This window comes from Molothrus ater, chromosome 5, assembly GCF_012460135.2.
Source record: "Molothrus ater isolate BHLD 08-10-18 breed brown headed cowbird chromosome 5, BPBGC_Mater_1.1, whole genome shotgun sequence".
Lineage (NCBI taxonomy): Eukaryota > Metazoa > Chordata > Aves > Passeriformes > Icteridae > Molothrus > Molothrus ater.
This window is the reverse complement of record NC_050482.2, coordinates 15,319,471-15,334,403: the sequence shown is the minus strand read 5'-3', so window position 1 is coordinate 15,334,403 and position 14,933 is coordinate 15,319,471. Positions and strand designations below refer to the sequence as shown.

Below are 14,933 nucleotides of genomic sequence, written 5' to 3'. Positions count from 1 at the left end.
ATTGAACTGAATATTCTTTCTCTTCCATATAATATAACCAGAAAAACTACAGAAAATAACCAATGTCATGATGGCAAGAGAATCACTGAGAAAATTCTAATCGAACAATATCCCAGAAAACTGGTACTGCACAATAGCCCAGAAAAAACGAGATACATTTTCACATATAGAACAGACATGTATTTCTGTGTCTTTTTTAAAACAGTTAAAAGACTTTAAAAGAGTCTTCACATAGCCATGGTGCACAAAACAAAGACATGAAACTACAATCTCCACTGATAATCACCAGCTCTACTTTTCAGTGCAGTTCAGCATTAACAAAAACATTAAATACAGTTAATTTAAAAATTACTTCATTTAATACAGTTAATTAAAAATAACCAGTACACAGACAAAAAAATTAAGCTATAAGCTATACATTTCATTTCTAAGTGTCCTGCCTGGGTTTGTTTTACATTATGTTGTATAGTTGTATAGTCTTACTAGTCCACAGTTGATGGAAATGCCTTCCTTGGCCCTTTCTCCTGTAGCTCCTGTTCGCTTTAACCTTTCAGATCCCGCCAGATCAACAAAGTGAAACTTGGCAGTAAGAGTTTCATATTCGTTCATCTCAGAAGACTCAGATATTATCCTGTTATCAGTGGCATTATCCTGAAGCAAAGAAGAACCCACAAGGCTTGGTGAGGTCTTTCACATTAACATTTGCAAAGTTCAATCAACAATTATTTACAATACTACCTCTTTACTATGACCATCTCCTTACTCTTTGTTTTATAACAACTGTATTTTGAAACATACTATCTCCATTTTTATCGTATGTACTAACACATCATTCTTGAAAACCTAGCTCTAGATGCATGTGATTACAAATTACTGTAAATACAAGCTACCATTGCTTCTTGATGAAGAAATGAGGGGAAACACCTATTAAAATATACAAGTCTCCAGCAAGGTCAGCAACACATTTGTATCTCTCCTAAAATGCACTCTTGAATCAGTCGTCAAAGGAAACTGATTTAAAAAAAAAAAAAATTAATTACATTATTATCCCACAAAATCACCAGAACCAGCTAGTTTATAAACCTGCCAAATAGCTGAAGATATTTTGGTTTTATACCTCTCTAAACCCCATCACCAGGCTCCCTGTGGGATGATTCTTCAACTTACACTAGGAACTATTGTTGGAAACCATTTCTCCTAGCAGTCCATATTCCACTAGCACTTCTGACTTCCCCAGCAAATAAGAACAGTAGAGGGAACAAGGGAAAATGAAGAGGCTCCTTTCTCCCTTCCACCTTGCTCCCCCAGGTATGACTGGCACTTGCTGCAAGCCTCTGTCAGTGCAGGGAGTCTGCCCAGGAACACACTGCCCTGGGGCAGGTACCACAGCCTCAGCCTCTTTCAACTTCACATCCCAAAGCACAGCAGGAAAATTATCCTTTTTCATTAGACAATCCCAAACTTTTTTTCTGTCAATTAGTTTCATTCTACCATTCACTGTAGACTTCTATTTTACTTTGAGTGTAGTTAGACTTATTGTCAGGAAAGTAACTCAATTAGAAAAGAACCTAAATCACTCACTTCTTGACCTTACTGGTAAGACACCCATTGCAGGGTAATTTCTACTAACTTGGCATGGTGTCAGATAATAAGCATGTATTGAGTATATACTGGATTCATAACAAACTCTCACAGCCCAAACAGACAAGCTTTATTAGGAATTTCTAATCACATTAAGCATAGAAAACTCAGAAAAGCCTTAAAAAACAAAAACAAACAAACCCAAGTCTAATGAAAAAGCCAAACACAGACCCTCAGGTATTCTGCGGTGACCTTTATGTCCTTGGCCAGCCAGCCTGCAGCTCCCTTCCCTACTGCAAAGGGTAATGCAGGTCTCTGCAGACCAAACCCTTCTGATGGTAGTTAAATACTTTATGCATCCTTTTGCAGCAGTAACAGAAGAGAATGGGAACTGTGCCACCTCCACAAGACCAGCAATCATTATTTCTGTTTTTTTGATGTTTACACTCTGGGGGCCACACTCTTATTCCCAGCCCTCAGAGCCATGATTAATGCATCCTTTCACTCTCCCTCATTTAGCAAGTGAAATGCACATCCAGAAACTTCCCAGAAGCATGGCTGGTGTGCAGAGAGCCCCAGGAGCCTGTCTGAGCACTGCAGCCCTGGCTGCCTGCCAGCCCTGGGCACGGGCCACCGCACAGAGGGGGCACGGCCACGGCTGTCACCCGAGAAGGAGAAACCGCGTTGCCCTAGTAACAAAGGTCTCCCAAAACTGTTGTCTGCAGAAACTTGAGCTACATCTCTCCTGGCCACCCAATAATAGCTTGTATTAATTTAGATTCCAGGAGCGTTCAAAGGACAGTGTCAGGCCTATCCTCTACTCTCCTAAACAATACAGGGAAAGAAGAGGGTGTTGTCTTAAAAAATTAAGGATTTAGAAATGGCCAGTTCCACAGTCAGATTATCTTGTGCGTATCTCCCAAGAAAAGCTGAAACAAAACAGTTTGACATAAGGCAGAAGATGGCCACCTCTTCCTCTAACACAAGCCTCTGTAAAAACACAGGCAGAGCCAGGCAACAGTCCCCTGGGGCAGCTCAGCTGGCAGGGAAGGCTGCAAGTGCACCAGCACTGGGGGACTGCTGTGCCAACAGCCTGCAGGAAACAGGCCCCCACAGGACTTCTCAGTCTCCAGTAGACAGTTTGCAACAAAACTTTCCAAGCAGACAGTGTCACCACACAGTGACTGAAGTGCCCTGTGTGAGCTTGGAGTGTGATGCCAATCCCTCCCAAGTGAAGACAGCTGACCACACCACCAAATCCACAGTTTCAGCATGAAAAGCAGAAAGAAGTGTTTTTAGCAGGTGTATAAAGCAAGTCTACATACCACAAAGGATCAGGAAGGAACCCTCATCTTGCCTGTAAATGATTATTTGTAGTATTAAAAAATAAAAGCAACCCTCCCAAAAAGCACTGCAAATCCAATTCACTGTTCAACATGCTTAAAAATGTTATAATTATGAGTCAGATGCTAGCCAGATAGTATGTAATATTTAAAAATTATATGCAAAAGACCTTTAGAATTATTCAAGTCCCCCTGAAGGTACTGTAGTTTTCAGTATTGTGGATTTCTTCAGAGCTCCCCCCTTTACAACATACACCCAACGGCAACTAATAGCTGAACAGTCACAAGCAGAATATTCTACATAACAGCTCCATGTTCATTCATAGTTTGAATTCAGGTGCACAGAGTTAACAAAATACCTGCACCCCAAATATATAGCTACTTAAAATATATATAACTGAGCCTCAGAATTTAATGCTTTTCTACTTGCACCTTACTGGATATCAACAATTAATCTGAAATATCCAAGCAGTTTCAGTTAGCTGACTGTAAGTTTAAACCCACTAACTTCTAAGACACTTAAACGTGCTTTCCCAATTAAAGACAAATTATATTTTAACTTTCTCACTTGTGTATGTCACAACAAAATACTGAAGAAAACACTATGGGAGAATAGGTAGGTTCCTGTAAGAGTCTGCAATTTATGGTTGCCTCTGGCTAGAGGATGGTTACATATGCACAGATTAAATCATATTATTATAATGCTTAGCAAATTCATCAAGCATTATGATGACTACAGCATCCTTACTAAGTCCAATTCAAATAGCAGTGGCTGCCAAAACTATCCCCATTTTGAAAAAATGGCTACTAAAGAGAAGTTTACCAACAGCAAAAGTACATACGGCGTTAAATGCGGGGCAGACCCTGGTCTGACACAAGTGTATGGTGAAGATAGCGTGTGACCGTGAGCTCTGAACGTTCATCTGAGTGCTGGCAGTGGTTCGAGACAAAGCTCCCAGCTTCAAGCACTGCATCATCTAGAAAACAGGCAACAAGCACATTGCATCCTTTGCTGGTTAAAGGAAAAATGTTCTATGGCTAAAATTTCTCTCTTTGCTATGCATTCAGTTCCTATACGCAAAAAAAAAACCAAAACACAAGGACAAAGATCCTTAATAAGCAAACTAAAAGTATTTTTTGTGATTTCTGTAAAATACTTAAATCTTTGTATTCCCCTCTTTACTGTACCCTAGTAGTAACATACCTATCTTCAATCACCTGTACAAAAAAAAGTACAATAATATTTGTATTCAGATTTGCAGTATACGTGAATAGTGTTTATTTCACATCAGCCAAATGCAATGCTTTCCTCTCAAATAAAAAAATAACATACATAAGATTCAGGAGATCAGATTTAAATATAATGTCAAAATTCTCCCAGCAGAACTATATTATGAACAAAAACCTGTTCCTAGCTTTAAATGAAAGGCATATGCACTTAGTGTCAAATATATCAGATTTAAGTCTAAAAAGAATTAAGAAAATAAAAATTTTAGCTAGCTTTTACACTTTAATTGCCCAGGAGACAGATATAAACTAGCATGACCTCTATTTTTAAACAGTCATCAAAGCATACAGACATTTTTAGAATCTACTTGGCATGTTACAGTGTCATTTATTTCCAGTTATCACCTCAGATTCTCCATTCACAGTTCGGGTTGTAACGCCCACTGTATAAATTCCTCCCGCTGAATCTTCATGTATTTTAATATTTGATTTTTTATTCTTCGCATCAATATCACGTGTGGTATCAAACAGATCAAGAATTTCTTCATTGTAAAGCTGAGGAGAAGAAAAAGGCAAAAAAATACATCATTTTCAGAAATTCCTCCAATGACTAACAAATCTGTGCATGGCACGTACCAAAAGTTGTAAAAATCCAAATGTCTCAGCTCCCAAAAGATGTGAAACATCCAAACTTACAAGGACAATAGGTAACAGAGCAGCTGCAAATTAGGTGACCTGCACAACTTTCTATTATGCCACCCAAAGACACGTAAATTCCTACACATTGCCAGATCTGAGATAAAATTCTTTGGTGGGACTAGGGAAGAGGAGGAATTTGGTGCCAGCAAAACACGAGTGGTGTCTGTGGCAGGCACCTGCTGTCTTCAGATTTAACCCTGGGCTTTTATTTTGTGGATTCAGCTGGCTGCACCCTGCCCCAAACACTTCCAACTCACTCCACTTGCTCTCCCTGCCATTGCACCTTTCCTCATCTCCTCTCTCACACCTTCATATTTCTATGGCTCTCATTTAGATAAATCTTCCTGGACAGGAAGGAATTTGACATATAATAATAGTTTTTGTGCAAGCTGCTTCTTAAAGACACCAAGCATCAGCCCAAAAATACTATGGCATGGCTGCTTGAGCAGGGCTTTTGTACTCCATAAGAATATCCTCAACTTTATGCAGTGTTTAGATTGAAGATATCAGGGGAAAAAAAATCCAGACAACCCACCCAGAAAAAAACACTATCCCACTGAATTTCATGGCTGAAGTCTCTGCCTGTGTACCCTGGAACATATCAAGTGTCTCTAATTTAGTTATACTAATTCATGTCAGCAAAGCTCAGCCAGGACTAATTCAATTCCTGATCAAAATCCCTAGGCAACAGTCAAAGAACCACTACAACAGATCTGTATTCACACAAGGTACTTTGTCATAGTACTGAAACTAAGTGACTTTCTCCTCTCAAAAGCAAAAAGTCATCCCTGAGAAGAAAAAACTCAGCATCTGTGAATGTGATGCTTTTAATCCTTTACATAGTAAAAAAGGAATTATATTTAATTATTAGGCATAGATAGTCTATGTAGCAATCTTCTTACTAAAGTTTTACCTTCATAAATTCAAACAAACTGATGCCATAATTTGGAGCAGATCCTGATAATGCACCTGTAATTGGATGGGACTGCATATGCTTGTCTTTTGAAAAAGCAGGAAAGCAAGGAGTTAAAGGAGGCAGACTGCAGCCAACTAAAGAAAGGCAAGAAAGTAGCAAACAGAAGTCACTGTTCCCAACAGTTATCCAGCTGTAAGACTTCAAAGTTATTCCAAAAATACCATCTTGTTTCAACTTGCTCAACGACTAAATTATTGTTTATGCAACCCAGCTCTAATGGTAGACAGGATGGGAGGAAGAGGATACTTTTTGACACAAGAATAGTGTATAATATCAAACTAAGCAGAAAAAGTTCCTTCTGGAAAGTTTTAGTGAAAGAAAAAAAACTACCAACTAAAATGACTTTTTTTTAAGGGAGAAATTATTACATATATCCTTTAACCTTTCTCTAAATAGATAAACAAGACATGTTTCAGTATGTACATTTCAGCTGAAATACACTGCAATGGCTGCAATTCTTCATACCATTCTCACCGTAATATTTAATCACTGCCCTGTGTTTTGGGACTCAATCATATTTGTAATGTTTTGTCAAAAAACACAATAAATTCAGAAACCACACTGGTTACTGCTCCTTATGCTACTCATGTTGCAGCTGCCTAAGCAAAGCTGCAGCTCCCTGGTGCACAGAGTGGAGCATTCCCACAGCACATGCTCAAGCCAACTCTCTCTGGGCAAATATTAGCCAGAGCAACAAAAGGTTCTGCATAAGGGTAGCAACGACAAACCTAGACTGATACAAAACTAATGCCAGCTTGTTAATGACTAGTTTTTTAATGACCAACTAATGACTTGGTTTTATTGCTGCTGAAGTAAACTAATAGCTTTTCTCATGGGTAATATTGAAGTGGGGGTTTCTACCCCCAAGTAGATAAAGTTGTACACACTGAAGTAAGCAAAACAAATTTACACCTGCTCTTCCTAAAATACATTCTGCCTCTCTGTGTGCCTGAAGTATCAGATTTTTCAGGTTGGTAGTAAATGTAAATACGTTACACCCAAATCAATCCATTTAAAGAGCACTTCCACAGCCAGGAGGCACAGTATGAACCCTACAAGGCATAAAGCAACAGCTGCTGCAGGTCACAAAGATCACAGATGTTATGGCCCCTTACCAGTAACTGTGTCTACAAGAAAGTACAAGGGGAGCAGTTCTGCCACAGTACTGATCAGGGTTTTTTTTTTTACTCTGGGTCTAAGAAAGAAGGGAACCATGACACTGAAACCAATCCTAAACCAGTGGGAATTGCAGAAAGAAGTATTTTCATGCTAGGTTTCTTCTTTGGTGAAAGAAAGTCTTCGGAGCAGATTTTGAAAGCTAAAGAAATCTATGGCAAAGTGACAAAAGCAGGCAAAGCATGGTTACTACTCGAAGCCATACAATTAGAGGGGCCTTTCTAATTCCTTGTTTTAAAGTTTTGTCAAGAATTACCAAGAGGACCTACAATCAGAAAGGGATAAATGATGACAAACAAATATTTCTGCTTCAAAATAACACTATGAAGGGAAGCAGTAAAATAATTGGAGTGAGATAAGATAAAAAAAGACTTTTTCATAAATTGAAGAGTTGAAGCAAATCCCATCAATTTTCCTTTTGAAACCTTGTATATTAATTCAAAACATCCTGGGATATAAGAAAATTTAAAGGAAGCAACTAGAAAAAATATTTAATTGGTTTTCTTAAAAAAAAAAAAAATCTACCAGAAAATCCACATAAAGTTACATCCACAAATGTGGATCATATTTACCTCTAAGAACTGTGCATTCACTTTAAAATCTGGAGGTGGAAGTCCTTGCTTAATAGCACCTTGTTTTTTTTCTTCAATACATCTGAAAAGGTGTTTAACAGCACGTGATATAATGCCTTGCTCCTCTTCTGTTATGTTGACATCAAATCCAGTGCCCATGGTGTATGTTTTGCCAGCACCTGTCTAATTTGAAAAAGAAGTAGTCACTAGAACATGTTAATAGTATGAAATGATCACAGAAGTACAGTTTCTGAACACTACTGTTCACTAGTGTTCAACCTGCCATCTTTATAATATTAACACACACAACAGGTCACTTTGAAAAATGGATAAACAGAAGAATTGGACAAACTCTACTGTTTATCCAGAGATCACATACAAGCAGGCAGAGGGCAGTTCAATCTTTCATAACCCTTCCCCTAGAAACTCTGCCTACCCAGCTCACATCAGCCCTGAGCTGTCTCCTGTAGGTCAAAAGATGAGTTAATGTTTCCAACCAAGGCTGTTAACTGAAACATGTATTTTGAAGGTAAAAGCAGCATTTGCAATTCTTTACTGAAAGAGATCAAATGACTCCCTTAATTAAGATGTCTGAATATCTCAGGTATTATATTCCCATTGTTCTCACTTTATACTAAAGAATACAAGCTCTGTCTTCACTAGGAAGATAATTTAATTAAATGCGAAGTCCAATAGAAGTCAAGGTAGTGTAGTGTTTTCTTAATTAATGGGTCAAGTCTAAGACAAAGATAGGATCACACAGCTGAACATAATCTGCTAAACTGGATCTGCAAACTGCTTTGTTTGACTAGGAATAGACTTCACCCGGCTAACTTGAGATGCAACACCTAACAGGAGAAATTCAGCATTCAAGACTACATTTTATGCAATCAACTTGTAAAGGAATATTTGGAAGACAGTAACACACTGTCTGCATTGTGCTCAGCTTTGTGCCCAGTGTACTAAGAGGGTGTGTTCTTGATGAAAAGTTCTCTGACTTTGGAATCTGATCTCTACAATTTGCCCACAAGCAAACAATGTGGCCTGAAGTTCTCCAGGATCTATTTTTAAAAAGCTCCTATTCCCAAAAGTCTCTAAAAATGCAGTGGGTTGAAAAGTTGCTCAGAGAAGAATCTCAGTACAACCCATCTCTATAGTGCAAGTCAGTAGGTCAATAATTTGTAATGCTGCATTGAGGTGAATTCAGGAATTATATGGACTGATCCTATTTTCAGTATTACTATTAAATTCAGATCTGTGGCCTATATATATTCTGTGTTTCAACTGCCAGTCTGAACAGAATTTATATAAACTCAACACTCTCCCAGTGGGTAACTCATTGAAAATAAACCCAAGGTGCTAAAACCAGATTAATGCATGCAGAAATGCACTAATTTAAGAGAATAATCAGTTTCAAAAAATTGTTTATTCCAAAATAAATGCTTTAAAATAACATTGTGAAGTTTACCTGGCCATAAGCAAAGACAGTGGCATTATAGCCTTCAAAGCAACCTTCAATCAGCTTTTCTATGCACTGTACATAGATCTCTTCTTGCTGTGAGTCAATGTTAAAGACATAATCAAAAGTGAAGGCCTTATCTTTTCCCAAGAACACTTGAGGTTCACCAGGTGTGACAGATGTACAGATATGGCATCCTTCAATCTTCTCTTTGGCTAACTGTGGTCTAATTCTGTTTTGGAAGAGATAAAAAGAACTATTAGAAATTTTCATAATCAAAAAGAGGAGGAATACAGAATAAAAAGAAGGGATCTGAGAATTCCTCAATGACTGAGAAGGGTGAATTTTTCTTCACCAAGCCAGAAGGATTTTGGTTGTCTGAGCCACAGTACTGACTGTATCAGAACCCCAGCCATAAACTGCTCATGCAAATGACACCATCTTTTCTGAAGGTTCACCTACTTCAAGCTGATGACCTGCCTAGAACCCCAAATGTTTCTGTATGTTTATTATGCATTACTGAAGAGTCACTTTTCTGTGTTGTTTCAGACTTGGAAATCAAGCTTTCCAGTTTTATCAAACTTCTGCATGCTTTCATTGTAAAAACAGTCATTTGACTTTTTTCACAAACAAGTTAAATGTGGAAAAGGAATACAGGGCAGCTTAAATAGCAATTTGGGAGCAAGGACCCACCAACACCTAGCTCAGTTGCTTAGAGCCTGGTGCTAGTGATGCCAAAATTGTGGCTTCAGTTTCTATATGGGCCATCCACTCAAGAGTTGGACTTGAAGATCCTTATGGGTCCCTACCAATTCAGAATATTCTGTGATATCATCTTAAATGAAAGCCTCCTTGCTGTGAGAGCAATGGCAGCAAGGAAATGGCTACATTGCTTCTTTCCTTTTGTCAGAAAAGGAACTTGTACAGCCAGAACACTTCTCTGAAATGCTTGGTTTCAGTGAAGTATACCTTCAGACAACAGAAAAAGAACAATATTTAACAAGTTCTAAAGGTAAGAGTGTCTCATTCCTCATTATTCCTCTCTAAGGCAAATTTCAGCTTTTATTTCAGTTTTTTCAGTTTCGTATTTTACAAAACAACTTGTGGAATATAGCTTGAACTTCTTATATTCTATCATTTTATTGATTCCTCTGCATTCTTAACACTTTCAGCCTCATCAAAACTGAATTAATGCACTGGCCTTACAACTAATAATGACTGCAGAAGCTTGTGATTCCATGGGCTTAATGATTAACTATTGAGAAGAAAAAGTCTGGCTCACTTAGCACACTGTTCTTAGCTGCAAGTAACTAATAATTTGCTTACAAAGCTACCTTTTCAAAAAGATATTTCCAAGTTCCCAAAGCAGCACCAAAAAAAACCCAACACAAACCAAACCCAAACACACAAAATCCACACCAAAACATGTGCAGCATGCAGCTAAAAAGATGCGACAAAGAAGGCTAATAAGAGTGATAAAAAGATGCAGTACAGCTACATACAAACAGAAACATGGAATGTTTTATACTCATCTTCCAATTATATAAAGCTTCAGAGTGGCTACTTTCACTTACACAGAAGATCTCAAAGATCTGCATGCAGAGAGTATACTTAAAGGCACATATTCATCTCATATTCCATGTTTTAAGGGACATTAGTTCTCTATTTAGAGTAGCTGTGCTGCCTTGAAGCAAATTCCCCAACATTTTTAGGTATCACATGTTGGTTTGGATCACAGAGCAGTTTCGGTGTGCACAATTTACACCCCCTTCAAAGGAAACAAAGCCAAAATGCTCAACTCCAAACACACAAAACTTGTTCCAAGTTCTAATGGGAGCATAAGGGCCCAAAGCTACCTGCTGATCTACTCCTGTGCCAGCACCTGCTGATACAGAGAGAGCTTGTCTCCAAAACAAATGAGTGGACTGTTGCAGACTAATTATGTACATGTTAGATGAAATTAGAAACATCCTGCTTGAAAAAAAGATTTTTTTTTAATCTCACAGAGCATGATGTGTCTACTCTTTACTGCAGATTCTGAATTTTTCATTGAGGGATGTACACTGCCGTCAAGAGCATTTTTCAGATTTTTCATTCTGAGGGTTTCATTATATCCCACATGTGACACTGGAGATTAACCTTAATTTATCTTCAAGGTTTGTGCATATTAGTTCCAGTATAGAAACTTCATTAATGATCGGGAGGTACCACCCTTGTCAGGTTACCCTCTCATGTAAAGTGAAAAATTAAATAAACCTTTGAAAAACATCATTAAAAAAGATTATATGATGTGCAAAACAGGCATAAATATTCTACAACTAGTACTTGCATTTAAGGACACAAAGTATATAATATAGGTCAAATTTTCTCTCTAACAACATCATAAGGAGTTAGTTTTTTTCTTTAAATGAAATAAGAATGCTAAAAGTAATACAGGATTTACATAGCTCCTTCAATAACAACCAACTTGATCCACTTGTACCTGTGTTGACTGAACACAGAATCTCATAAATAAGTACAGAAGCTTGTAATACATTTACTTCCTTCTAAATTAAGGAAATTTTGGTAATAAAATAGCTTTTATTTCTAAGTAGAGAAAGTCTTCAAAGAAAAATTATTCATATGCCTTTTCTAAAAGCATTCTACACAACTGGAAGGTCAAGCAAATAAAACACTGCAGCTTGCTGTCTAAAACAATAGTTTGAAAATGCCTACTCAGTAGGTTATTCTGCTGCCTTCTTCTACTGCTGTGAAGTCAGTCAGAGGGCAAGCTCCTTTTTCAGACTAAGCACTCTTATTCTTTCACTAATCCAGTGCACTAGCAGAGAGGCCATTAATTGTCCTTACAAGAATGAACTCTGAGGGCTCATAAAGGTCCAGAGGCATCTCTCATTACCTTCCAGAGCAAAAAAGCCTGGGAAGATCTCTTCTAGAAATCTAGATGGGAAACATTTTCAACATCAAGCAAGCTTTAGTGCATCCCAAAAACACACCTTGTCCCCAGTTCCAAAATGGCTTTTAGCAACAACTTGCAGAATGAAGTCAACAAGTTTTTTTTTAAGAAGTTTTTTCTTCATGTTTTTATTCTACACTTGAAAGAAAATTAATTTTCTACACTGACAAACTGATGCAATTATGACAGGTGCCGAATAAATTTCTCCTTTCTACAACTAAGCAAAGGCTGACTGACCATGAAAAGGAACAGCATGCCTAAAATATCAATGATTTGCATGATATTTATTCCAGTGATGACAGGACTGTAAGGCGAGCAGTTTCACTGTCGCCCAGCAGAGACTTCCCATGAGAATCCTCCTGGCCAGGGCCAGGTCCTGCCTGCAGCCGGGCAGCTCCTCCCAGAGCTCTGCTGCTCAACAGCAAACTGCACACATCAGCCCAGCACAACCAGCCCACAGCTGGGCTGAGGGGCATCTGTGGCACTGCTAGCAGCTTCTTACCAGCTCAGCCACTTCCCCTGGTTGGAACACAACACTCAGAGATCCAGCAGTGATGATGGTGTCCTTCCTCCCTAAATTGCCACTAAATCTGAAGGCAGTGCTAGGAGAGAAGCAGCATTTCACCAGCACTTAGGCAGCACAAAGGAAAAACAAAGCAAGACTCGCCCACAGCAGGGAAGCTTCACACCAAAGACAGACTCCCTTCTCATTCTGTCACTGCTCTTACACAATGTCCCACTCTGCTATGGAGTTGAGAGGTAGCAGAGACAGATCATGACTGCATCAGGTTTGAATGACATCTCCCCCCAAGAGAGATGTGCAGACAAGAAACCTTCATCACCCATCCTGAGGTCTTCCTCAAGGGATACTTCATGCTCTGAAATCTATACAGCTCTCTTGCTAAGTTTGTGTCCTAGGTCCTTGGACACCTGTGTAGGTGTCCTACAAAAAAAGCTGTATTCTATTCCCATCCTCAAGAGCTGATGAAACCAGGAGGAGCATTGTTTTTTCCTTATCTCCTGTTAATGGGCCCATGGATGCCTTTTCCACATGACTCAGGGATAACTCCCTCTGAGAGCCATTTCTGTTTAATGGACCCACCAGCACTGACTCAGAATTCTATCAGCCCATTGTGAGATGCTCCACCCAGGGGGGAGGAGCTAAGCATCCCCACCTGGATATAATCTGGGATTTGGGACACAACAAGCAGCCTTTCCACTGGCTTCTCAGAGGAATGGCTCTGCTTACCCACTGGTTTCCAGAGGACAAGAGCTACCAGATCGTTTCCACAGGATCACCACTTCAACAAGAGCATTTCACCTGGACTGCTGCCACCACCCTAACTAGCAGGGTGTCAGGCTGTATTCTGACTCTGCCAGTGGTTTGTCTTTTGTATTATTGCATGTATTTGGTTTTTTTCCCTTTTCCTAATAAACTGTATTTCTGACTTGGAGTCTCCCACTGGTTTTGCTTTCAAACCAGAACAGTTTGCCATGAATCTAATGTGATGTTCTCAATGAGTAAGCAAGAGATTCCTCCCCTGCAACCTGATTTCTGACCACTTACAAACAATGTGAGTGCATCACCCAAACCTCAAGACTGTCTTACTATTTACACTGAATGTGTGGTCCAGCAAACAGAAGTCCTCATGCAAGTCAGATTCAGTTCCAGCACTGCCTATAGGAACATCTCCTCCTTCTCCATCCCACACATGAATTCGGAAAGTGATTTTTTCCTTTCTGCTTACAGTCAAACATTTTCCACTCTCACATCTTAATGTGGTCACTTCTGTCAGCAGAGCAGGCAGCGCCCACACTTTAAAAATGTGAAAGAGTTCATTCTGGTCATCTCTCCTTGCCCAGCCTGTGGTCTGGCAGTCTGCCACTGAGATTTTTCTCCAGGACCAATTTGACTTCACCCATTTTGTCCTCTATATGGCCCTACCCCACCTGTTTTTCAGGCTACTCTCTTAATTGCAGACAATTGGGCGTTTTCTACCTATTTCCAATCACATCTCCTTAGATGTGGCAACTTCCCAAACAACATTTTGCTTTCCATCCTTCCCTCTGCTCCTTTCCAAAGCATGAACACACCCAATTCTTGTTTACGTGTACTTTGCAGCACCTCCAGGCCACACACATGAAACTTAATCCCCTAAATCTCTCCTGCCTCAGCACACTGGGACAAGTTGTCAAATTAGGGAGCGCTAAAACAGCCAGCAGTTGCACAGTAATGCACTGTATTGTACTGGAACTAATCCCTCAGTAGAGCTGAGGCACAATGTCTCTGCTAAAAGTCTTGTCAGCTACAACAGGCTCAGATAATACAGTTCAGGGACTACAGCCATCATCAGACCTGTGTTATGCAAGACATCAGACTTTACAGAATTGATTCCTGCTTAAATTAGATAATATCATAATATCTCTTTGAAAAGCATCCTAAATTTACTTCTAGGAATGAAAAATTGTCCCAGTGATCTAAATATAAATACATATTATTTACATAAATAACTACATGCATATATAAGGATATATATATGCATACACACACATCCCTTTTCACTACTAAACACTTTTACCTCTCTGCCTGTTTACTTAAAAACCTCTCCATTATTTAATTTTACCCAAGCAATATCTAACCATCTATGAACACGTCACCCCTTAATCTTATTTCATATACTAAACAAGACCAGAGATTTTTTCAATTTGCATCTCCATGAGAAGAACTGTAAGCTCTAACAAAGCATAATAATCATAATGTTTACCATATGCCTTCTCAGCACCTCTAATAGCAGTAAGCACACAAGAACTTCTATGACTAATCTAAAAAGGGAAAAGAATCAAATTATTCTGTTTTACAGAAAGCAAAGCAGAAAAAAATAATCATAGGTTAATCTTTCAGACTGCAATGACTGTCCAGAAGCTGTGTGTTGGAATGAAAAGATTA

General features: G+C 38.9%; 1 protein-coding gene across 4 annotated transcripts in view; it reads right to left on the bottom strand.

Annotated features, from left to right (window-relative positions):
• KIF21A (kinesin family member 21A) overlaps positions 1-14,933 on the bottom strand; it is an 86,816-nt gene that overhangs the window by 47,841 nt on the left and 24,042 nt on the right. For all 4 annotated transcript variants that reach the window (XM_036401815.2, XM_036401817.2, XM_054514800.1 and 1 more), the window contains exons 2-6: positions 9,043-9,265; positions 7,575-7,757; positions 4,557-4,706; positions 3,767-3,901; positions 484-651 (exon numbers count right to left, since the gene is read on the bottom strand). In XM_036401815.2, the coding sequence (XP_036257708.1) occupies positions 484-651; positions 3,767-3,901; positions 4,557-4,706; positions 7,575-7,757; positions 9,043-9,265 (859 nt within the window). The remainder of the gene's footprint in view (positions 1-483; positions 652-3,766; positions 3,902-4,556; positions 4,707-7,574; positions 7,758-9,042; positions 9,266-14,933) is intronic.